Raw genomic sequence first — 25,181 nt, 5'->3', positions numbered from 1 at the left:
GCGTTGGTGGTGGCAGGTTTAAAGTCACCCTCCTCCTCCACCCACCCAGTAATCTCTGCTCAGGGCTAAACCACAGTGATGTGTCAGCGTGACCTGATTACAGCAGCCTCACCGCTTCCACTCAGTGCTAATCCTTGCTTTAATAGTAATAATAATAACAATCATCCTGAAGTACAGTACATCCTGCTGTTATCCACGCTGCTGTCCTTTTTACCTGCAGTGTTTGTGTGCTAACCCAAGGCAGGATCTCTGGAACAATAGAAAGCTGCCGGTCTGACCTGGAAATGCAGGCATGTGCCTCTATCCTGGTATGGCAAGCCAAGTTATCATTTGGATACATCTCAAATTGCATTTTAAGATATCTTGAAATATTTTGAGATCTGTAAAACATTTTGAGCGATCTGAAATTGATTTACATATATTTTTAATTGTGCAGTTTAAGATATCTAAAATTAATTTTAAGATATCTGTAACTCAATTGGAGATATCTAAAAATGAAACAGGAATCTCAAATATTTTATAGATATCTTTAAATACTATGGAAACTATGTGGATTTTGCTAGCATGGTCTGTCAAACTGTCATTTATAGATATCTTAAAATAAGGGTTTTAAAGATATCTAAACCATTTGAAATATATCTAAATGAACAGGAAGTCATTTCAAGAGATCTCTAAATGACTTCCTGTGAATTTATTTCAAGATAGCTTAAAATGATTTAGAGTTATCTAAATGAACCAGGAGTTATTTAGAGATATCTGTAAATTATTATAATAGTAAAATATATTTGAACATGCATTTTAGATCATTGAAAGCTCCATTTAAAGATATCAGGAAATCATTTTGAGATATATAAATGTATGTTAGGTGTCTTAAAATGATTGAGATATCTCTAAATGATAATTTAGCTGGCCATATGCTGGGGGCTTGCCAGGGAAGGTGGGATCAGATCTGGCAAGCAGGAGATGCAGGCAGTCCCACGTGCACCAAGCTCCTTGCTGTCGGTTTGATATAACTAGCATCAAAATAAACTTATCACTATTATAACACATTTACTTTCGCAAAAAATAAGATATATAAATGATGGATATTGACGAAATGTTTTTGGTTTCTTTGTAATCACTCGATCATTCATCCTTGACCATGACACGCTTGAGTGACTATGACTGAAGCATATGCACTTAATCACCTAATTAGTGAGGCAGTTGATTGGACACTGGACATGGAGTGATTTCAGCTGTTGAATTGCAAGCTTGAATAAAAGCAATAAAGAAAATAACAGAAAAAACTATGTCTGTCAAGAGAGCAGCGCCTTCGTGCAATCGGCATGTTGGAAGCTGGACTCGGGCAGCGTACTGTGGCTCGCCATCTTGGCTGCTCACAGCCAGCATTTTCAAACCTGGCAAGACGGTATAACCAGCCACACTCTGTCAATGACAAGCCACGAACTGGGAGACCAAGAGTCACAACACCTGCCCAAGATCGACAGATCATTTTGCAGCATCTTTGTTATCTTCAGTTGTTAATCGGCACAATAAAATCGGCACAATAAAAAGTCACTCCTGCTCTAAAACATTTTTTGATCACATCTAGAGAATTTTATCCAAATAGAACTGATACGTTTCTTTTGATGCGCATATATAAGTGATACGTTTCTTTTGATATATACATTCAGTATACATTCTTCACCAGTTTAGACTTATGCACACTCATAGGAAGACGACAAGAAACAAAGCAAACTGGCCTCGTTGACAGCCCAGTTTGTTTGCATTAACCAGTGTTGGTTTATCTAGAGGGACGAACACAAGCTTTCTCCCTCCTTTGAACCTGCAGGATGGTGCTGTGCTTGAAGCTCTAGCATAGGCTTGTAAATCGCTTATTCATACTGGAAACGCCCAAGCTAAACACAAACTAGTATGCTCTTATTGCATTCATATGTGTGTGTAATGAGCATTTTAAAATAATGTGTCTCCTGTAATATATTTCCTACATCCCAGCTGTATTTGAAATACATGAGTGGTATGTTTCAGCTGACACTAAGGTGTAACGGCTGAGGGGAAACCTTAAACAAAGACAGGTTCGTTAAAGATTTTGATTAGGTCTCCCTTAAAACCTTAGGAGTCCACACGCGTAACCCTAGCCACTACCGCAGCACAGAGACCAGGAGCAGAGGGCTCGGGTCAGAGAGCTAGATATGCTTTAGTACAGAGAGAGGGGTAACGGTACTTTCTGGGATCAATCAGCTATGAGATCCGGACGAGCGCCGGCGGGACAAATGACCTCCCCGTTCAGAACCGTCTTTAATATGAAGGGATAAAGCGTGGAAATGCACCTTTTCCACTTTTTTTTCTATTTTCCACTGTCCTGTAATGGTGTAGGACTGTTTCTTTATATATCACTTAATTAGGTCATAGTAGGTGAATAACGCAATTATCACACTTTCTGTAAGTACAGCTGATCCATATTTTCATTTTCAGCAGCTTGTATTCCTCCCTCTTGGCTATTGAACCCATCTGAAGGGGCATCCTCACACATTTGTAAGAGCAGTCGAATGGAACATCTGGGCCCGTGTTTCTTTTTGAAAGGCGCTAGTTTGTTGTTGATTTTTTTCTTTCCTGACAATCTCCGATTTTTACAGATAGTAAAAATATATCAACAAAACAACAACAAAAAACACTAACTGTTCGCACGAATGAAGGGCAGAGAACTCCCACAGTCGCTTTGTGCCGCGTCCATTCGACTTTCCTGGAATCACAAAACACACTTAACTTAAACTTGAAAACTGCCTTGAAACAAAAACAGCTGTCAGGTAACGTTTTCAAATCCTGTCATTTAAATGACCCAAATAGCTTACTGAACAATTGTTAGTAATTATTCAGAAAGATAAGCTGCCTATGCCAATGCAATCTACAAAAACCTCCGGTGCCGGCTGAAATCAATTTCAATTCCTTCGCTCTTTTTTTTTCTTCTTTTTTTCAATTGATTTGCTTTCCCCTTCGAGGCGATATAGCTTGTTTCAATGTGGTGACGTGCCACCAAAAAAAAAACCCCTTAGTCATGTACAACTGTGTTCTAATGTCAATAATAATTATTCACCAAACGACTCAAGATGGTACTTTCCAGGTGCCTTTACTTGTGATCTCTCTCTCTCTCTCTCTCTCTCTCTCTCTCTCTCTCTCTCTCTCTCTCTCTCTCTCTCTCTCTCTCTCTCTCTCTCTCCCTATATATATATATATATATATATATATAATAGATGGGCTTCAGTGAGTTACTGGAAAATAATTCCATCTAGCGTTTATGTGACGTCACAAACTACAAGACCGTTTGTTCTGATGCCACCTTTGAATGTAAACATCAGTCTCTCTTTTCTACTATCACCTGAAGACGAGACCTTTCAAGTCTTGAAATCTTGTGATTAATTATTGTTTTGTTTGTCCAATAAAAGATATCACCTCTCCCTCTCTGTCTATAAACTCTCACAGAAACCCCAGATGGAATTATTTTCCTTCAAGCCCATCTACTGTTTTTTTTTTTTTTTTTATAATACATGGATATTGGTATCTGTAATAAAAAGACAATAAACGGGTGTTAAGGTTCAAATTGCAAGTGAATTTAATGAATAATAATAACGTAAATTACGTTAATGTTAAAGAATCTTAAATATAATTTTCTTTTTGATAATTCAGGAATGGTGAATTAAACTGGGTAGATAATGAACTGTCAAAAAATAACGTATTTTTAAAGAAAATGTGTTTCAATGGGGTATGCTTTTTAATTTATTTTTTAGTCGCTGTCAGAGTTGAAGATTATTTGTCACGTTCGTTTGGTTGGTGCTGCCGTATAGAGGATGATTATAAATATTGAGACAAATTTGTTAAAAGTGCCTAAAAACCGTTGTCGAGTTGTCAAGTGATTCAAAACGAGACATTTTGTGTTTGAGTGGTCTCGGGGTATATATATTCAGCTAATTCAAAATTATGTCCCACAAAAAAGAAGAAACCGTTTGAACAACCGCTCACTTCCTTGTGTACCGGAAGGTGTTAAAATCGTGAATTCAATTATCAATTACTTTTCTTCTTAATTATGTACATGTTTTTGCTCAAAATAGCCAACTCCCCATCGTTTCGGTGTGTTTAACATGTCTTTGTCAAGGGAGTGTGTTTGAAAACAAACAGTGGAGGTACTTCTAGGCTTTTGATGCCATGGTAACCATACATGCATTTCTCTTTGAATTTAACTGTGTGGCGTCATTCACTATCTAGCTACTGTTCCTTTCTATTTAAAGCTTCAGGCATCACGGTGTCGAGTCTGTTTATACATTTATTTTATTTTATTCTTCTATACTGTACATTATCTAATTTTACTTTTTCTAAAACCACAAACTAGGTCATCCATGGTGGGTATATATAAGTAAATTATCTCTTTTTCCAAGTAAAAGGCCACTCATCTACCAGCCTTTCCGCTGTGTCTCTGAATTGAGCGGACTGAAGAGCTTTTTAATATAATAATAACCTCTTAAATGTCCGCTTCTCTCTTAGCACTCATCCTGCTGCCATTATCACGCTTCAAAATGCTTTTCAGTAATCTGTTACAGCACCGACTGTGCGCTCGCTCTTTGATACACAGCAACTACTAATTTAACGGGCTTATTATTATTATTGTTATTTATTATTATTGTTGTTGTTGTTGTTATGAATTGAATCACACGCAAGCCGAATATGTATGAACGAGTAACGGTTTAAGCTCTGATCGATTAATTGGTAAAGATCTTGCATGGAGATGCGAATTCTCACAAGGTCGTGGTTGTCAGCTGTGTTTTGTGTATCATAGGTTTATTGTAGTCTTAAACTGAAGGAACACAAAGCCACTTTTTCAGTGAAACCTGGTTCCAGGAGACCGGGAGACTTAGCCTGAAGCAACTCTGCTGTATCAAACCCCACGTCTCCCCTGGTGTGCCGTGCAGTGGCCTGAAACCTCGCCTCCTGAAACCGATCCGAGCCACTGAGTGGCTTCGTGTCCCCTCAGCTTATGTTTTGTGCATCGCGTGGCAAGCGCTTTTAACATGTAACCTCAATTTCTAATATTCGTAATTATATCAGTAATATGTTTTGATATAACAAATAGAATTGCTGATATCAAATATAGCAGCTTTGATATAACAAATAGAATTGTTGACATAAACAAATTGAGGATGAAATGTTAGCGGCTTGCCATAATCGGTGACCTATTTCTGTAGAGTAGTCACGCTGTTTGAATGAAAATGGAAATACTCAACATTTCTGGAGATTGGCTGACTTGTCGTTGCCTATTTAAAAACTCAACAAACAAATGCTATGCGCAAACGCATTTTTTTGTTCGTTTAGGAGGGCAGTAGCAATTAGCCATACTTCTAAAAAGACAAAAAACAAAAACAACGTAGCCTATTATTAAAAATGTACACTCCACCGATTATAAACGTAGTTAGCATTTGGTTTTATTTTTTTACCAGTTCTTTTTTAAATTTGTATTTGATCAGTTGCGGTATTTTTTATTACAGCCCTTTCTTTTATTATTGATTATGGATTTTGTATGGGGGTGTTTGAAAAGATAATTTTTATCTGTAAAAAGTGGCTTTCGTTTGACCATGTTAACTGTGACTAGACGCGTGTAAATGGTATATATATATATATATATATATATATATATATATATATATATATATATATATATATATATATATATATATATATATATATATATATATATATATATATTCAAACAGCAAATAACAAAAATGTGCAATATACAGCAACCTAGGCCTAGGTCAGGAAAATCCGATCCGTTCCTCCTGGAATCCACTCCGGGGTTTTGCGCTCGCATTCCCCTCTTTGAGCTGCTACTCGGGATAAAAAAAAATACAACTGAAAATAAAGGGGGAGAAAGCGTATAGACCATGATCGCAGCTTTTGGAAATGAATACCCCGAATCCAGCTACCCTCAACCGAACCCGAACACGGTGATCCATTCGGAGGGTGCACTCTCCCCCCCTTCCCCCGCGGAAAACGAACCCCTCTTTATCAGGAACGTCTCGTTCAGGAGGAATTCGCACACGTCCACCAGCAGCGGCAACCCTGAGAAGAGCAGCACCAAGCCCCTCGTCCCCTCCTCAGCCGGCGCCGCAGCACACATCATGACTGCGGGCGAGTTCCTGCCGGCCGCCCCGCTGTACGCTCGCCGCTCTGCGCTCAGCCTGTTCTACAAACTCCTGTGCTTTTTCATCCTGACCCTCCAGGGCGGCGTTCTGGATTTCTACCTGATCGTTTTTACGGATCTCTACTGGTGCTCGTGGATCGCCACGGACCTGGTGGTCATAACGGGCTGGGGGATCTTTTTCCTGAAGAACGCCAGGAGCAAGCGGGAGCGAGCCTGCAGCCTCCACCTGCAGCAGGGCGCCCCATTCTACGGCTCCAACCTCGGCGAGTTCACCTTCGCCTACCTGGCCTGGCTCATCTACGTGATCGCGTGCACACCCAAAATGGTGCTGATCCTCGAGACGTCCATTCTGGACCTGATCGAGCTCAAGGTTCCCCTGGGGATCACCGGCTTCAAAATCACCGTGACGCTCTCCGCGCCTCTGCTCTACTGCCTGATCAACGCCATCAGAGAGGACTCGACCGGAGCAACGCGCTACTACTCCCACAGCTGCTACGCGAGCACCTGCCTCGATCTGCTGGACAGCTTCACCTTGATCGAGCTGCTGCTGACGAACGAGATCCCGACCGTCTATCTCAAGTACACCGTGATCGCGGTCTATTTCCTGGCGCTGAGCGTGCCGGTCCTGTGGCTGTACGAGCTCAACTCGACGCAGCTGGAGTGCAAGTGGATCTGGGCGCGCTTCTTCTCCGGGGTGCTGGTCAACGCGCCCCTCCTCGTGGTGCGCTATTTCCTCGTGTATGTCTACCAGCTCCCGGTGTCTGTCTTCATGTTTAAGAACATTTTCTTTCTGGCGTGCCGCTGCCTGGAGCTGGCGGAGCAGTGCGCCAAGGTGAAGGGAGCTCAGAAGTACACAGCCGGCAAACCCGGGCACTTCACCCACTGCATCTCGGAGAACGACGTGATGTGCCCACACGGATATGCCAACACGCTTGGCGTCACTGCTGAGAATTAAGAGCAGCTCTTTTTTTATTCTGGAAGGATCGGGGTTTTTTTTATAGTCGGGGAGGACCACACTGTTTTCCTTGCAGTCTCGGGCCATTTCTATTCCGGTCTCAAACTGAAGAGGTGCTCAAACAGGACAGCTGCCGTTTCTGGTGGAATTAAACTGACAGCCCGGTCCTGACCAACGCGCTTAGTAGCAGGACTGAAATCACATCACTGTTTTGTATTTACTGCTGTGAATGAAGTTGGTACGATTGGTATGTATGTATGTATGTATTCAGTGTGTGTGTGTGTGTGTTTGCACTCGCATAGTAATGTATAGCCCCCGAGAGTTCACAGTGGTGAATTTGCACAATCATTTAGCAGCCATTGGTGTGGTTTTGCCAGTTCATCATTATTGATAGCAGCAGTGCACGCAAGAAATGCAATGTTTAAAAACGTAGTCATTGATCCATTTTGAATACATTGAATTCAAGCTTGTGCGTGTCCATGTGCGTGTGCGTGTGCGTTGGAGATGGTTCTCCCTCTCTTGGTTGCAGGTTTAAGCACACTATGCCCCCTCAACCTTCTAATGCGAATACAATACCCTTAGCCCAACCATTTGAATCATAGAGGACCTCGTTGTCTGTCCTTCTAAAAATAAGCCTCTCAGCATTTTGCACCGTGGTTTCGTGCTTGCTATACCAAGACCGTTTAATTCCTCACTAATAATGTGCACTGCCTTTGTCCTAGGTCTGCGTCATTCAGTCAGTGTGTGTGTGCGTGTGCGTGCGTGCGTGTGTGTCAGTGCAACACAAAGTAATGCACAATAGGGCTAGGTGTAAGTTAATGCACACTAGGGGGCAGACTTCTCAAGGTTTCTCTCCAAAATGCACTTTGGAACCAGGAAAAGCAGACTGTTAATTTTACAAAAATCGCAGAGTTGCGTGCAGCGTTCAAGGACTCTGTGCGTCTAAGCTGCTCGCTAATAGTTTTCTTTTTATATTAACGGTTTTGTGGAAATGGCACTTGGGTTTGATTTTAAATGGCGAATGAATATTACTCACTATTGGTTTAACACGGATTGTTACCGTGGCCCTTCAGTTCAGATCGTTAAGCTTGCTCTAAACGAGATCCCCACTTCAACACGATCCCATCTTGGTTGGTGCTGCAGTGTCTTTCTCAGCAGAAAGGATGTTTTTATTAGTGCAGTTTGATTGATGGTACTACCTTCTGTTTCACTGTGAGGTGTTTTTTTTTTTTTTAAGATTTACTTAAGATTTAATAGCACAAAAATACAGCAAGGCAAAAAAATAAACAAAAACAAAACCCAGTACTTGGTCAGGGTAAGAAGAGCTTTTTAAAATGTTGGTGCCATAATAATTTCAACAATCATTTAAACACATACTGTACAGCTGATGTCAAACCAGCCAAGGTGCTCACAGACTTGTTCTGATTTAAACTACATACAACTGAGCAGGGTTAGAAACTCACACTAGCCCTGCTGCTGCTGCTGCATTGTCCTGGGCTTCAGAGCTCCCCTCAATGAAGTCTATTATTATTATTATTATTAATATTGAAATGATCAGGAGTTTGAGTAGGGTTAGAAACTCACACTCGCCCTGCTGCTGCTGCACCTGCACCGTCCTGGGCTTCAGAGCTCCCCTCAATGAAGTCTATTGTTATTATTAATATTGAAATGATCAGGAGTTTGAGTAGGGTTAGAAACTCACACTCGCCCTGCTGCTGCTGCACCGTCCTGGGCTTCAGAGCTCCCCTCAATGAAGTCTATTGTTATTATTAATATTGAAATGATCAGGAGTTTGAGCAGGGTTAGAAACTCACACTCGCCCTGCTGCTGCTGCTGCATTGTCCTGGGCTTCAGAGCTCCCCTCAATGAAGTCTATTATTATTATTATTAATATTGAAATGATCAGGAGTTTGAGTAGGGTTAGAAACTCACACTAGCCCTGCTGCTGCTGCACCCAGTCTGGAGTTCAGAACTCCCCTCTATGAAGTCTCTAAATGGTAGAGTTTATTTTACAGCTCACACTCCTAGCTCACGATCATGAAACCAATGCACTTGGTTAAGGGCACTGAAGCCCAGGCCTAGGTGCAGGACTAGTTTGACTTTATGAGCCCAGCTCCTGCTCACAGGTGGCTATTTCTAAGGGGATTCCAGAAAAGTCTCCTTTGCGATTGAATGAAATTGCTCACTGAATCTCTTTAGTCTCATTACTATCAATATTTTTTATTTATTGATTATTATTTTTTGTACATGGTCGTATTATTTCTGTAAATGTGTTTTAAAAGCAGAGTTTCTCTGTAGGTGTTTGTTTAGTGGTTTTATTGCAGCCTCAATTCTGCTGCCTGTTTGGAGGGTTAACTGTTTTACAATAAAGTGTGAAGAGTTGGGACTCCTGCCTGGGCTGCTTCAGTTAACATTGTACAACACTGCATGTGCTGTGCTGAGAGTCCCAGAACCTGACCCACCTGTGAATGTGTAGCAAGCCTGAGATGCAAGTCTCTTTCCAAGCAGTCAGGGGTGGTGGGAGGAAGGGTGGTGGGGGGAGGGGAAAGGAGAAGAGGGAGAGACATTTTATAGTGAGTTTAACAAAATAATTTCATAATGAGCTGCCTGGGTTTGTAAGAAAATCACTAGTTTTCTTACACATCCCAGATGTTGCTTTCTAAAGTATATAGTTACAGGACACTTCTGTCATTCAATCCATGGAACAGGAGTTTTTTAGTATACATGTTATTTTAATATATATCCAGTTTCTTTATAGGAGTCAGTGTAACACAGGCTAGATCAGCCAGTGTCTTTATAGGAGTCATGTAACACAGGCTAGATCAGCCAGTGTCTTTATAGGAGGGTCAGTGTAACACAGGCTAGATCAGCCAGTGTCTGTATAGGAGAGTCATGTAACACAGGCTAGATCAGCCAGTGTCTGTATAGGAGTCATGTAACACAGGCGAGATCAACCAGTGTCTTTATAGGCGAGTCAGTGTAACACAGGCTAGATCAGCCAGTGTCTTTATAGGAGAGTCAGTGTAACACAGGCTAGATCAGCCAGTGTCTTTATAGGAGAGTCAGTGTAACACAGGCTAGATCAGCCAGTGTCTGTATAGGAGAGTCATGTAACACATGCTAGATCAGCCAGTGTCTTTATAGGAGAGTCAGTGTAACACAGGCTAGATCAGCCAGTGTCTTTATAGGAGAGTCAGTGTAACACAGGCTAGATCAGCCAGTGTCTGTATAGGAGAGTCATGTAACACAGGCTAGATCAGCCAGTGTCTTTATAGGAGAGTCAGTGTCTTTATAAGAAAGTCAGTGTAACACAGGCTAGATCAGTCAGTGTCTTTATAAGAAAGTCAGTGTAACACAGGCTAGATCAGCCAGTGTCTTTATAGGAGCAAGCTTCCTTTCAGCGTCTTTACTGCTCCTGACCCGGCCCGAGAATCCCTCGGCGTCTTTACTGCTCCTGACCCAGCCTGAGAATATGGGCAAGCGGAACAGGCCCAGTGTGTAATAATGAAATGGAGATATGGATTTGAACAATGTATTTTCCCAAACACATTAACACTGGGAAGTAGACACAGTGGGCACTGCACTCATCTTCCACTGTTAGGACGTTTGCAATGTTCTCAGACTTTAATAAAGTCTGTGGTCTGGAGCTTTAATCAGCGTTCAGGAGCTGGATGTGGATTTGAAATAAAGCGAAACAAGACGTATTGATGAAGGAGAGGTCGACCCGCACACACACACACACATACACAGAATCCTTCCACTCAATATAGTTCAGAGCACCAAACACTCTTTAGCTGACTTTTGAAGAGTCAAGCCTACTGTATAAATATACCACTGTAGGTGTGGATCTTCAGAGACTAAAGCATCATACTGGTTTTCTCGAAGGACACATATGTGTGTTTACATGGTTTGGAAAAGGTAATGCAATAACATTAGTTCTGTTAGGCTGTGTGTTTTGTGCAGATTAATATGAAGGAGCAGTTATCCCAAGACTGCAGCTGCTTTATTAGCAAGAAATCTGAAACGTTCCACATAAACTAGAGCATTTTAACAAACAAACAATCCCAATAAAAGACGAATCGTTAATGACTAAGTGCAGAATTACAGGGCCGCTGTCCAAACCACTGCATACCTTTAACACATTCACAGACACACACACACAAGGACAAACATGAGTGTTAATGCTTCAATGCATCATTCCTGTAGAACTGACATTTACACTGAGTTGGAACCAAGAAAGTAAATCCAAAGCAAATGGAAAGAACACGTTGAAACTTAGCACTTTACCAGCTGACTTTCCAAAGGTAAGACAGTCAACACATACAGCTGTAGGCAAAAGTGCTGCATCACCTACAATTTCAGGACTAAACTATATGAACATAAGCTTAGATCTTTTATTCAACATTATATCAAAGAAAATACAAAATTATACTGCAAAACTCTACCGGAAGCCATAATAATAGTACAGTATTTCATGTTAGATTTCAAAATGTCATTTCTCAGTTTTTCGTTAAGTATATGAGAAAAGCAGTATGTAATTAAATATGCCAACGTAACATTATTCAACAGGTTTCATTCGACTTTATGAAGCAGAATTAGTTCATTCTATACAGAGGGTGATGCTAAACTTTTGGCCACAGCTGTAATGAGTTACAGAAACCTGTGCTTCAAAAGCAAACATTTCAACACAAGATCCCTTTACTGTATTGACACAGTTTACACTGACAGTGGTCCTCCATGAAAACGATCTGGTAATCCTAGAGGCGACGCAGCCGTAGGTTTATACCTATCGCTGAAGTGCTTGGTAGAAGGCCAGGTTCACTGCGTTCAGCTTGGTGGCCGTGCCAAGGCTGGCAGCCCTGGTGACCGCAGACTGTCCATGAAACACTCCTGCTGCAGCCTCCTCACTTCAGCCATGGGGTCACTCTGGGGGTCCGGCTCCAGGGAGTTCCTCGAGATGTAGCCCTGGTCCGACAGCCTCTTGTTGCTGTGCCCAGGCTGGTCCGGCGCAGAGAGCAGAGAAGGGTCCAGGAGGGCACTTTGGGACTGCTGGAGAGCCAGGAGGCTGTGCCACACCTCTGGGGAGAGGTGGCTGGGGGGCTGGAGCTGGGCTTCCCCTTGCTCACTGACCTCCTCCCCAAGACCCTCCCCCTCCTCCCCAAGACCCTCCCCCTCCTCCCCAAGCTCTTCCCTAAACACACTCGACTCGTTTTTCTCCAGCAGTGCTGGAGTCTGCAGTGACAGCTCGGCTCTCAGACAGCTGCCCTCCTCCACAGCAGAAGGACAAACCAGCACCTGGGCGCATGAGCTCCCTCTGGCGTCCGGGAGGACTGGCTGCGACATGAAGACCTGGCAGAGCTCCGGGCCGGCATTGCACAGAACCGCCTGGGACACGACTCCATGCTCAACCTCCCTGAGCATGGGGCTCAGAGCCAGGACCCCCGCTGTAGGCTGGGAGGAGAGGACCTCATTGAGGACGCAGGGTGGAGCCGTTTTCTCATATTGCAGCACGACCTGGTGCATGCAGGTCTTGTGGAGCTGCCCCTGGATGTGCTCCTCCTCCTCCTCAGCACCCCCAAAGGCCTCCTCCTCACTCTGCAGGCACTCTCGCTGGAACCAGTCTGGGTGTGCAGCCTGGTGCACCTGGAAGGCCTCGATGGCATGGCGCAGCTCGTGGCCGCTGGGCTTGAGGAAGTACTCGTCCTCCGAGATCCCTGGGACCCGCTTGACCCGGCCCGGCTCGTGCTTCTCCTCGCCACAGAGCCGGAAGTAAATCTCCTCGAAGTGCTTCATCAGCTTGTACTTGACGGCGATGTGGAAGGGCTCGGGCACGTCCTGTTCGCCGCTCACCCCCTCAAAATACGCCACCACGTACTTCCCAAAGGAGGCAGGCAGCTTGAAGTCAGGGAGGAGGAGGTTCAGGGCAGGGGTGAGCATGTCCCCCATGGGCGACAGCACATCCTGCTTGAGCAGCACCCTCTCCCCCCCCAGCATGGCCTGCCACTTGGCACGGACGCCCCGCGAGCAGAGGAGCAGGATCTTGTTGCAGGAGTCCCCCTCGATCTCCTGCTTCCTTCCTGCCAGCCAGGCCAAGTGCCCCAGCTCCCCCATGCGCTGCGTGTCCAGCAGGTCGAGCAGCACGTCGGTGCCGCACTCGGCTTGCAGGAAGGCACTGAACTTCAGCACCACATCCCTGTAGAGCGGGTGGTCCTGGGAGTAGAGAATCAGCACCTTCCTCTTCTGGGGGCTGAGCAGGAGGGGGGTTGCTGAGGGGTCTGGGGGGGAGAAAAAAACAAGTTCAACAGTCCATGAGGAGCAATCAAAGCTAGAATACATTACACAGAATCCTGCCAATTGCAATTTTGATCAGTGATGTGTTGGAATTGGTTAGAAGGGACTGGGAATCAGAATGTATAATTTAGCCCAAGCCATGTGCATCCATGCCAGATCTCCTGGACTCTCATCAGAATGATATGACAAGCAGAATGTCTCTGTCATTCACACTCACTAGGATAGTGCTGTCCTGCAATCCCACAGCACAGCACAGCTTGGATAAACACACGTCACAAACAGTCCACTGACAGCACAGCAACAGCAGCCTGTCTGCAAGGCGCTCTTATGACTCAGGGAGCTTTAACTAGCGGAAGCACTGCTGCGTGGACTGAGAGACAGCAGGGTTCAGAGCTACTGGAACAGTCTCAGTCTGTCATGCAGAATGTCTCCATTGAAACCTATTAGCAGTAACTACACTTAATGCCGTTCGGCTGATCCCAGGACTTCATGACATGAGCTAGGACAGGCTAAAATAATTACATCTCTTCAGCTGAGAAAAAATAAAGCGTCTTTAAAACCCTAAATGGTCTAGATAAAGTCAACCCAAGACACGACTTCAAACTTAGCACAGAGAGAAGAACAAGAGAGCACGAATGGAAGCTGAGTAGAGTTTAGAACAGAAGGGAGGAAGCACTTTTTATACAGAGAGTTAGAAATGCATGGAACAGCCGACCAGGTGAAGTATCTAAAACACTGGAAATGTTTAAAGAAAGACTAGATTCTGTTCGATTCCCCCTCAAACTTTTCTTATATTCTTATAACACCGCTGAGAGAATGACAAAGCATTTGAAACGTTAAAACCACAACAGAATGAACACGTTAATATCTGGGGTTCGTCTGGGTTTTTATTTAGACTGAATGACTTCTAATATGTTTCTAAGTGTCCGGTGGCTGCCTCCAATCAAACAGAGTGGACTTTCTCTTGCACTCTTTGTATGACCCGGTACAGCAAGCGTGAGATACACACTCTCAACTTGATTAGAGGCAGCCACTGAACACTTAAAATGCATATTAGAAATCATTCAGTCTAAATAATAATAATAAAAAAAACGAAACCCTGATATTAATGTCCCCGATCTGTTTATGTAGAACCTGCTGTGGTTTTAACGTTTCAAATGCTGTCGCTGACACTCTGAGAGCAGAGCTACACTCTGAGCAGTGTCCCTCAGACTGAACTGTGTTTCACATTGCATCCCCCCCTCTCTCCTGGTGCACAACAAACCCTGCTTGGAAAATGAAGCAGAGAAATGATTATCCTGCCTACAGTAGCTGTCAGTTATGGAGGAAGCCAGAAACATTTTACAGCTGAGCTCTTGCTGGACAGAAACCTGTTTAGAAATGAAATTACAGATTCATAGCAATAGCACTGGCTCAGGATATTGTAAACAGGGATCTTTTTTTTAATGTTACAGGATATTAACTAAAACAAAACTTGACAAGAGGACTTCATGCAAAATAAACTAAAGTGTGTGACTCACCGCTTTCAATTTCAGACTCCCCTGTTCTTGGTTCTGAAACACAAAGACAAAAACATTGAAACACCTGCACCAGCAGCGCACCCTCTGTGTAATTATTATTATTACTGCTATTATTTTATGTATTGCCATCATGTTGTGCTGCTTCTCCCTGTTGTAAATCAGTTTCAGTCATGACAGTCAAGAATGTTATATAAGTTCCTCCTAATAAAAGCACAGCACAGCGTAATAAAGCACAGAGGTATGGTAAAGCACAGCACAGCGTAATAAAGCACAGAGGTATGGTAAAGCACAGCACAGCGTAATAAAGCACAGAGGTATGGTAAAGCACAGCACAGCGTAATAAAGCACAAAGATATGGTAAAGCACAGAGGTCTGGTAAAGCATAGCTAAGCATTGTAAAGCACAGAGAGGGATGGTAAAGCATATTTCAAAGTATGATAAACTATGGTACATGCATAGCATAACCATGGGAAAACTGCACAAATACAGTCACAATTACCGGGGTAGACTTTTACAAGGGAGTGCCTGAGGGCTGTAGGCAGGAGTTCAGTTTCCAACACTAAGAGCAGCTGTCATATTCTCAACAACGCCAAGGAGTGTGTGTGAGTGTGTCTGTGTCTGTCTGAGTGTGTATCTGTGTTGTGTGTCTGAGTGTGTGTCTGTGTGTGTGTCTTTGTGTGTGTGTCTGAGTCGTGTCTGTGTCATGTCTGAGTGTGTGTCTGCGAGTGTGTGTCTGTGTCGTATCTGAGTGTCTGCGAGTGTGTGTGTGTCTGTGTCATGCGTCTGAGTGTCTGCGAGTGTGTGTCTGTTGTGTGTCTGTGCACACGTGTTCGTCTGTGTTTTTGTGAGTTCTGACAGAGCACTTGTTTTAAGAACAATAATAAATAACCCATAGTTCCCATAGTAATAACCCCTCCCCATACCTGCAGTCTTATTGCTCTTCCAGGTAATGACACAGCAGCCCACAATGCCAACTCCCAGTAATCCCAGTATAGGAATGAGGTAGTACAGCTTCTGTGGAGGGTCTGGGGGACCTGAGGAATCGAGTTCTAGTGCAGACAGGATTACTGTGTAAATATACAGCTTTATAAACAATGCAATACAATACAATGAATCCAACTCTAGAATAAACCAACGCAAAACAAATCTGCACTGCTGATATGACTTGGGAAGCAGCAGGCACTGTTATGCAAGGACCGGTCTCCTTACTGTATGACTGGAAAACACAGCTATCTTTTGTCTCTGGGGAATATATGTTTGGGGGAATCTTTTCTGCGCGGGGTCCAAAGTAATCTAGCACAATGAGCTGGGTGAGTAAAGTTAAGGGTTATTTTCCATCATTAATTGTCGCAGGAAGCAGTTGTATACCGTGCAGCTGTGCTAAAAAACACCAAATCCCTACTGAAACGAATGGCACGATCCTCTCTACCATCCTCAACCAAATCCCTACTGAAACGAATGGCACGATCCTCTCTACCATCCTCAACCAAATCCCTACTGAAACGAATGCCACGATCCTCTCTACCATCCTCAACCAAATCCCTACTGAAACGAATGGCACGATCCTCTCTACCATCCAGAACCTGTCTCTTCTTGGAATCCAGCATGTTCTGCAAGTCTTCCTAAAATCAATGTGAATCTGACAGTGCAGTCCAGCACCAAGCCATGAGATTTTATAAAGAAGTATCCCTCAGGTACAGTACATCTCTACAGTAAAATAAAATTAAATGACACGGTATACCTGGACAGTGCTTCTACTGCATGGACTGTAGTGGTTTGTCATTTATACATTTATTGTATTTAGGAACAGTGTTAGATGTTACAGTACCTCTGTAAACCGCCACACTGTATATATATATATATTATACACATACTTTCAGATTTACATTACCATAACAACATCTTCTCAAGACCACGATTGTTTTGCTGTTGGTATTTTTGTTTTCCAGTAGATTCTGGTCTTTTAATTCGACACCTTTGTAAAACTTCCATGGGATCAAGTGTAGGATTCCCTTACCTTTACAGGTATTGAACACTTTCTTCTGTCGAACGCAGTCGTTGCTGCATCCCACGAAATAGGGCTGAATCTGTTGGGAACAAAAGTGAAAAAAAGACATCCCTAACTTATAAATCCTCTACCAATAAAACACACACGCTGCCCAAGCACACGAGACAAAGCGAACGCACATACATCTTTTAAACAGAGAATAAAGTAAACAGGTTTGCTAAAATGAATTTCAGGCCTGTGTTCTTAACTCTCATCACTGCTCCCACTTTCATACCTCTGAAGATATCTTCGGTTCTCCTGCTTGGATTTTACTCTTCAATTTGGAATATGCAGAACGTAGATAATTCAATATGTTAATAGCAGCTTTTTTCTGTTTTTTTATTTGGATGTAATGACTTCTAAGTGTTTGACTCTCTTCACTCTTCGGCCTGATACAGCAAAGTGTGCACAAGAATGAAATCCACTCTCAGCTTGATTAGAGGCAGCCACTCAACACTGAGAAACATACAGTCTATCTCTGTACCCTCTCCCACAGAGAGAATGACTGAACTCACCGTCACAGTAAACTGACAACACGTCGCTCTCCACTCCTTAAGTGAGAATGTTACGTTTACGGTTTGCTGACCCTCCTGTAACAGTACAGAACATTTTAAAAAGCCGCTCAATGTCACGCAAGTTGCTTGATGTCATATCTACAAAGGGATGCATTGGAACTAGTCAATAGGGTGACAAATGAAGACTTGCTGTTATCTGACAGATTCCAGAGGAACCCCCATTAATCTTTTACACAGTCCACAGTGAATGTGAATTTGATCTAGGCCGTGCCATGTTTCCACCTGCCACTGGGACCCAGGTTCAAACTGGGTCTGAAACCTGTCCTGTCCGTTTGCACCAGCAGCACACAGACTGAGATCAAAGTGGTCTGAATTGGAACTCTATCTGTCTGGCTGTCTGCCGTTGGCAGGAACCATTCTCTGCAGGATTGAGGAAAGAGGCTCAAAGTGCAGAAAGAGAGCTTTCAATGAATTATAGTACCAGGGAAGACTTGAATAGCACCTTGGTAATCTCCTGCTTGTGCGTGTTGCAGACGGTTGACTCATAGTAGCTCTCCAGGAACACCTTGTACTGCTCGGAGTGATTGCCAGTGTCCAACTGCACTGTGGCTTCCAACCCGTCACTGAAGAACGCAATGTTGGGCTCCCACAGGCTTCCTGCATATACAAAGTAGCAGCATATTAGATTACTTCTGCAGTTGAGTGGAGTTCTCTTTCCTATAGACCTCTATACAGCTCTGCAGTTTTGGATGGAGTTCTCTTTCCTATAAACCTCTATACAGCTCTGCAGTTTTGAATGGAGTTCTCTTTCCTATAGACCTCTATACAGCTCTGCAGTTTTGAATTGAGTTCTCTTTCCTTTTGACCTCAATACAGCTCTGCAGTGTTGAGTTCTCTTTCCTATAGACCCCTACACAGCTCTGCAGCATTTTAGAAATCCTATTCCATTGTTCTCAAGTGCTGCCTGAATGCTGGACTCACCTCTCAGCTGGCACAGTTTGGTCCTTTTGATGCTGACGTCTCTGCAGTCTGCTCAAGAGAAGTGAGGCAGAATGATTAATATACTGCAGCAGCCACAGCTGGATCAGTACCATGAACAAAAAGGGCATTCATCTCTTACTTCCATGCCTCCACCTTAGCATGACAAGCATGCGTGTAGCAGGCACCTCCACACACAGGGCTCTGACACTTAGTCATTACAGCTGGACATGCAGTTCTCCAAATAGATGCGTTTGTACAGCAGGTACAGACCCCTCCACTACATCCCCGTCACCAACCACGGATTTAATACAGGGGTAGCCAAAGCTGGCAATTCCACTCCTGGTCTTTGTTCCAACCCTGTTGTAAACTGTTTGATTGAACTAATTAAACCTCCATCGGGACCCTGCAGTAGTTAATAATATAATTTCACCTGTTAAACCTGCAGTGGAATGGCCCTCCAGGACTGTGATTGGACACCCCAGCTTTAATACAGTGTCTTACCTTATTAGATTTATGAGCATTACGTTTCAACACTGCAGACAGACTGAAGCCCCCTTTGCTGTTGCTTGCATGGTCTGATTACAGCTGCACAGCTGCAGTGAGTCTGAACTACAAGGGAAGTTAGTCTCTTACCTGTCATAGAGAAATTCCTGGATTTGTAGTCTCGGTCTCCCTGTATGTTAGTCTCTTACCTGGCATAGAAAAATTCCTGGATTTGTAGTCCTGGTCTCCCTGTATGTTAGGTCTGGGCAGGTTGTGCACGGAAACCTCATACTTCACTCCCGGCTCTGCCACGAATCTATCCAAAGAGAATGACCACTGGAACAACCAAAACAGATAAAGTCATATGTTACAACATTGACTCTGCAATGCATAGTGCCAAAATTACCAAGGAATTAAAAATGAATGAAATCTATATCTATAGATATCGTTCTCTTTGATGAGGCGAGAGGGGGGGGGGACAGCAGTGTGACTCTTACCGGTGCCCCGTACGTGTTGCTCTGTGTCTTAATTTTGTTTTGGAACTCATACTGGACGCAGAGTTTTTCGTTGTTGGACAGTTTCAACACATGGACGACTGTTCCTTTCAGGTACTGGATGCTCGCTTAAAATAAATAAAAAAATAAAATGACATGCATGCATCGAAGAAGAAAACATAACACGTTTAAAAAAAAATCTCTCTGGGGCCTCCCTTATTACAGTTTACCATGGTTTATTTCTACACTTTTCCCATGCTGTCCCCCCATGCTTATACTGTGTATTTACCATAGTTAACCCTGGTTTGCCACGTCTATTAGGCTGCTTTACCATACCCCGCTGTTCTTTACAATGCTTTCACTGGGCTTATTTACACTTTGCTGTGCTTTTATTGTGGGGCACTTCTCAGGGTAAAGTAAAGGTGATGCAGCAGGAGGTTATCTATTGAAGAAGGGAGGGGTACTCGTGTGGTTGAAATTGAATTATTGCAGATGTCATGTGACCATTGCTTTCCTTTTGATGCAGTAATTTATTCATTCTGTTATATGAACGAATACAAACACATACATTTCAATTAGTGTTTGCTTGAGTATGTGTCTGACAACTATGAACACTGTGCCATCAATGCATGTTCTGGCAATATTAACAACTATACTCCAGAAACACACTGAAACACCCCAGATTCGATAGAACACCCCAGCCTCTTTTCCTGTCTGCGATTACCTAAAACTAATAATTATTGTATTTAACCATCTTAACCCATTAAGTAACAAATTAATTTTTTCTTTTGGGGGGAAAAAAAAAAAAGCACACAGAACACAAGCTGTATATATTTATGATATTTCAAGCCAGACTATTTTACCATCTTGAGCTGCTCTCCACTTGATTAGCATGACGGGCACCTGGTCTCCGTGCTCATCCTCCCTCACCTCCCCCGTCACCTCGACCCCCCCAAAGGGAGCCGACGGGGTCCACCTCTGCTCCCTGATCCAGCTCTCATCCAGACAGTCACCTGCACAGGCAGAAACACATTATATACACCCTGTGCAAGACAGACCCTGCACATACACACACATTATACACACACTGTGCAACAGTCACTGCACACACACACACACACACACACACACACACACACTGTGCAACAGTCACTTTACACACACACGCATGCACACACACACATTATGCACGAAATGTGCAAGACAGTCACTACACACACGACACGCACGCACTCACGCACGCACGCAGAGACACACACACACTAACACACACACAATGCATGTACTATAGACTCTAAAGTGGTACTTACTTATCTTGGCAGTACAGTTCAGTTCCTGCAGAAAATAAGGAAATAAATTCAAAGTTATTTGTAGGTTGAGATTTAAAAAAAAAAAAAAAAATTAATGTAATTACTCATTCTATTCAGAAATACATTTTGGGGGAAAAATGTTCTTGCTTGATAACTGTCCTTTAATTGACCTGGAATTAGTGTTGGAACCTGCGTCTACTATAGTAAATATTATCCTGATCGATCAAGCGTGCGCTCCGTTTACAGGTCTGCTGTCTGCTGTGGATCACAGAAAGACACGCTGCCCTGTTTATGAAAAGCAGCAGCAGTAATTATCCAACCACGCTGGCTGGGATTATGGCCTTGTGATTTAAATATGTGCCTATTAATAATAATTAATATAGCATATAAATATTTTGTTCTATTTAACAATACCAAGCTACTTAGTCAGTAAGGGGGTAATGTAAGGTAAAATTATCAATAAAGGCCTCACCCCATCAAATCCAACGGGTAGAAATGCACACAATAATGTGGCCAGGCAGTGCATAGCCTAATGTTTTACTGTATTTACACTTTTTTTAAGGCCTCTAATTTTTTTAATAATTTGCATTGCTCTTAAGCTTACATAGGCTGCATTGGAAAATAATTGCCGGGCCGCGAGCCAATTTGGATTTTGCAGCTGCAATTGTTTGCACTACGCCTCTCTTTAAATAAGCCCCAATGTATTTTAAAGTTTTAAGATTTCCAATAAAACTTATTTAGGAATCTGTGTAGTGTCATTATAAAATGGTTTATGTCTTTACATATTTTAAATCACTGTTTAAATCTTTCATTACCGTGACAATAGTTACTTTAGAGAGTAAAACTGCAGCAGCAGGAGTGAAAGTTATTAGCAATGGTGTAAGGGGCTCGTATTTTAAAAAATAAGAGTTTGGTATACTTTTATCATTGCTAACATATTTTTAATTAAAAATATCAGTACAAAACCTGATAAAACTAAGTTGAACTTTAATTGTATTATTTAATATATATATATATATATATAATTTCTGCTCGCCTGAGTTATGTTACATACAGATAAAACTTTTTTTTAAATTTAATTTCGGTTGTTTCACAAAGAAAAAAAAATTACATCAGTTTCTCAATTTTTTTTTTAACCCCAATTTTTCCCCTTTCTGTAGAATGACCCAGAAATGTGAATTGTACTGTTTTGCAGTGTATTCTACTGTACTGTATCTTGGACTATCTATTAGGGAAGGCAGTCCGATATTAGAGCTTAATCTGTGAAACCAGCCTTTTGGTGTGTTTCATTGTGGCTGAATAAATAAAACACACATTCGTCACATGCACACGTACAGAATCCAGGAAACCAAGAAACCTGTATTTCTTGTCGATACCTTAGTTTTGAATGATGCAAATTAAAAAAAACAAAATCCAGACCTATATTTGAGGTGCTTGTAGTCTTTGAAAAACCATCAACTTTGGGGTTGGTTTACAATATTGTCAGTAAATATATTTTTGATTTATGGCCAGTATGTGTGTCGTTATTATGTATTATTTTTTATTTTTTAGCAGACGCCCTTATCCAGGGCGAGTTACAATTAATTGTTACATATAATTCCATCGGGGTGATTCAGTGGAGTAATTAAAAAAACATTTTTAACGTTTCATTTGTTACGCAACACTGATGACGACTCCTATCGGTGTGAGATATTTAGCAGAGGTCTACTTGAGTACATTCGTCTTACCTTCTGAGTGCAGTTCATTGGTGGCGATTCAATTATCCGAATGCATGAGGACAGGGCAACACATCCGAAGATTACAACCCACACAAAATGATCACGGAATAATGTAGACATGTTTTTATTTTTTGTTAAAGAGAACGCCACGGTAATCAAAGAAACAGACCCGATTCCCAAAGATGGCAGCGTCTGAACTTAAGAAAGTATTTAAGAAATTACATCCTGATTGATTTTTGCTTTCATTTCATTTCTCGGTACTATTTCCTGACTGGCGTTCTTAGTATCTCACGTCCAGTCGGTTCAGTCAAAACTCTGTATATCCAAATCGGGAAAAAGCGAACATATTGACGTCCTGTTACTAAAACCGACATATGTTATCCTTACCCCACTTCACAATACACTCCCATATAAAAAGTCACCTAGCGTAACCATTAATAACTCGTTAGAATCCACAAAAGACTCTTAATAAATGAATAATACGCTGCTGTATTTGTTTACTGCGCACCTAAATTAATCTTCGCACGCGTCTCCTGTCCTTGTGAATCTGGAAATCCCCCTTTGTACTTGTCGTCACTGCTTCCTGGTTTTGCGCAGCTCTTTTCAAACCAGTCAGTATGCAAATTCTGCGTAGGTACCCAATGTGTCAGAACAGACAAGGTAAAGGTGATGTGTTTAAAAATAGCTCTTAGACAAACAGTACGAGCTTTGCTGCACGTTCTCTGGTAAATTGACAGAGCGGTGAAGTTGACCGACTGTCAAAACACAAAACACAGTTCTTTTTCGTTTTAAATCACAAAGATTACAGACTGGAGTGCATGCCGACGTGACAAATCGCACTCATTTTAGTAGTTCGTCTGTCTGTCGCTACAAATATTAAAAGAAAGACAACGGCTTTTTTTTTTTTTTTTTTTTTTTTTTAAATGAAGTATTCCTAAATCGCATTCCTCGTTGTTTCAAATGTGAGTCGTGGGTGCTTTGAATTTGCCAATTTGACTAGGGGTCGAAACATGCAATTTTCTTTCCATATAACGTTGTGTTCTGGACGACCTTACCGTTTTAATGAGAATAAAATGGATTCCTGTGTTTCTTTGTTTGTTTTTTTGGTCATTTGAACCATTTCGTTTTGTATCTCCAGTAGTCTTTCAGCAAAAAGTTACTTTCAACGTAAATAATAATAATAATAATAATAATAATAATAATAATTCTCACTTCTCGTTATTTCAAAGTGCTTGTTTTGCTGTCGTTCATTTCGTTTTCCTGACTTTGTTTATACATGGATTTAGGTGGCGTCGTTCTCTTCCTGCTACAACACTATAAATTCACTTCCTGTGTTATAGATGGAACCCGGCCTGGATCCCTTCACTCCCTGCAAAAAAAAAAAAAAGTCACTCTTTTGAGTTAAACTTTGTTGAGTCTTTTCCCTTAAGTGCATTTCTCTGTGTTTTGAGAATGTTATTTGTATAAGAGTGCAGAAAGTCTACCTTTGCTGGGTTATTTCATGTCAATCAAATACCTGTTATACCGGGCAAAATAAATAATTCCCAAACAGGTGTCCTCTGGTAGAGGATAAACCTGCCATTATACTTAGTGTCCACTAGAGGGAGGTATTCACTAACTGCAACACATTTGGTTGTACTGTATTACAGTATGCAGCAATGCTAATAATGCTGTGCAGTGTTCTAATTGTCTCACGGTTTGGGTAATGTCTGAAATAACCACTAGGTGGCAATGTTTTCTTGTAAACATACTTTGTCCATTGCACACAGTTGAATTTAATTACCTATAAGTGAACGAGGAAACAGTGAACACAGTGTTTAAATGTTGATAATCCTGTGAACATTGTGTGAATACAGTGTTTACATGTGGTTTAGGCTGTGCTTGATTTCACTGTATTATTTTGAGCTTATCTGTGTACTGTTTTCCAGACATGGTCTCATTTTAAATATTCTATATATTCAATATATCTTCATCTCACTAACGGATTCTGCCCTGTTAGTGAGATGAGGTTAAAAGCTCTAAACCCCCTGAATGCAGACGAGCCCGGCTCTTTTGCACAGTGGTTAAGATGCTCGCTTGCGGTGTGTGCTGTCGCAGGTTCACACACAGCCTCCCCGTTATACTAATGTGACGCACAAAGTCTTGTTTCATAGCTCTGTATATACAGCAGCTATGAGTACTTTGACTTCTATTCACTTTGATTTATTCCTCATGCTGGAGCCAAGGGACCTACTTGCAATTCTGCAGCGCAACAATGCAATCACAGCTTCTCATAAAACATAAAAAACAGGGAACAGAAATCCAAAAAAGAACAATTTCCAGCCTTGCTGAGCCCATTAGTTACATTCCTGTCACAAAGAGGTGGTGCGTTCCAGATGTGTTGAAATAACACTCAGAGAACAGATCTGTGTTGCATTCTTATCAGCAGGGCTGTCATGGGGAAACCACTTTTACAACAGCGTTTACTCGCTCCTACTCTCCTGTGATCAGCTTATCCTGGCTGTATCAAGTATACCCATTGCTTTTTTTTAGCACTACACAGCTGGCTTTTCCCCGTTTAGTAAGAGTATTCTTTGGATCACGGGTGAACCATTTTATTCATGCATGTTAAAGCAAGGCTGTGTGGTCCGGTGGATAAAAAAGGGGGTGTAACCAGGAGGTCTCCGGTTCAAATCCC

The 25,181-nt window shown here is 42.2% G+C and overlaps 2 protein-coding genes across 3 annotated transcripts; one reads left to right on the top strand and one right to left on the bottom strand.

The window, feature by feature from the left end:
* The first annotated feature begins 5,794 nt into the window (after positions 1-5,794).
* LOC117416251 (transmembrane protein 121B-like) lies at positions 5,795-9,531 on the top strand. Its single transcript, XM_034027350.3, has one exon. It carries the CDS (start codon positions 5,931-5,933, stop codon positions 7,143-7,145), a length of 1,215 nt encoding a protein of 404 aa, XP_033883241.3. The 5' UTR covers positions 5,795-5,930; the 3' UTR covers positions 7,146-9,531.
* Positions 9,532-11,126: 1,595 nt separating this feature from the next.
* Positions 11,127-23,309, bottom strand: LOC117414566 (interleukin-17 receptor A-like). Of its 2 annotated transcripts, none has more exons than XM_034024333.3 (12): positions 23,013-23,309; positions 20,787-20,811; positions 20,340-20,489; positions 19,480-19,604; positions 19,192-19,318; positions 18,500-18,547; positions 18,021-18,175; positions 17,519-17,593; positions 16,974-17,043; positions 15,880-16,005; positions 14,957-14,989; positions 11,127-13,420 (listed from the first exon to the last, which is right to left on the bottom strand). In XM_034024333.3, exons 3-12 carry the CDS (start codon positions 20,368-20,370, stop codon positions 11,973-11,975), a joined length of 2,238 nt encoding a protein of 745 aa, XP_033880224.3. In that variant the 5' UTR covers positions 20,371-20,489; positions 20,787-20,811; positions 23,013-23,309; the 3' UTR covers positions 11,127-11,972. The 2 variants fall into 2 exon arrangements, with proteins under 2 accessions (XP_033880224.3, XP_033880222.3); XM_034024331.3 differs by having other exon boundaries at positions 22,514-23,308.
* Positions 23,310-25,181: the final 1,872 nt, after the last annotated feature.

This window comes from Acipenser ruthenus, chromosome 7 (assembly GCF_902713425.1).
Source record: "Acipenser ruthenus chromosome 7, fAciRut3.2 maternal haplotype, whole genome shotgun sequence".
NCBI classification, from domain to species: domain Eukaryota; kingdom Metazoa; phylum Chordata; class Actinopteri; order Acipenseriformes; family Acipenseridae; genus Acipenser; species Acipenser ruthenus.
This window is presented reverse-complemented; position numbering and strand designations above follow the sequence as displayed.

Bases quoted from the DNA above. Each gene is read 5' to 3' on its own strand.
- LOC117416251 (XM_034027350.3), top strand. From the start codon at position 5,931: ATGATCGCAGCTTTTGGAAATGAATACCCCGAATCCAGCTACCCTCAA.
- LOC117414566 (XM_034024331.3), bottom strand. From the start codon at position 22,624: ATGTCTACATTATTCCGTGATCATTTTGTGTGGGTTGTAATCTTCGGA. The intron at 17,594-18,020 runs GTGCTATTCAAG...GTACTGTTACAG, and splicing joins ACAAGCAGGAGATTACCAAG to GAGGGTCAGCAAACCGTAAA. The intron at 16,006-16,973 runs GTAAGGGAATCC...TGTCTGCACTAG, and splicing joins AGTGTTCAATACCTGTAAAG to AACTCGATTCCTCAGGTCCC.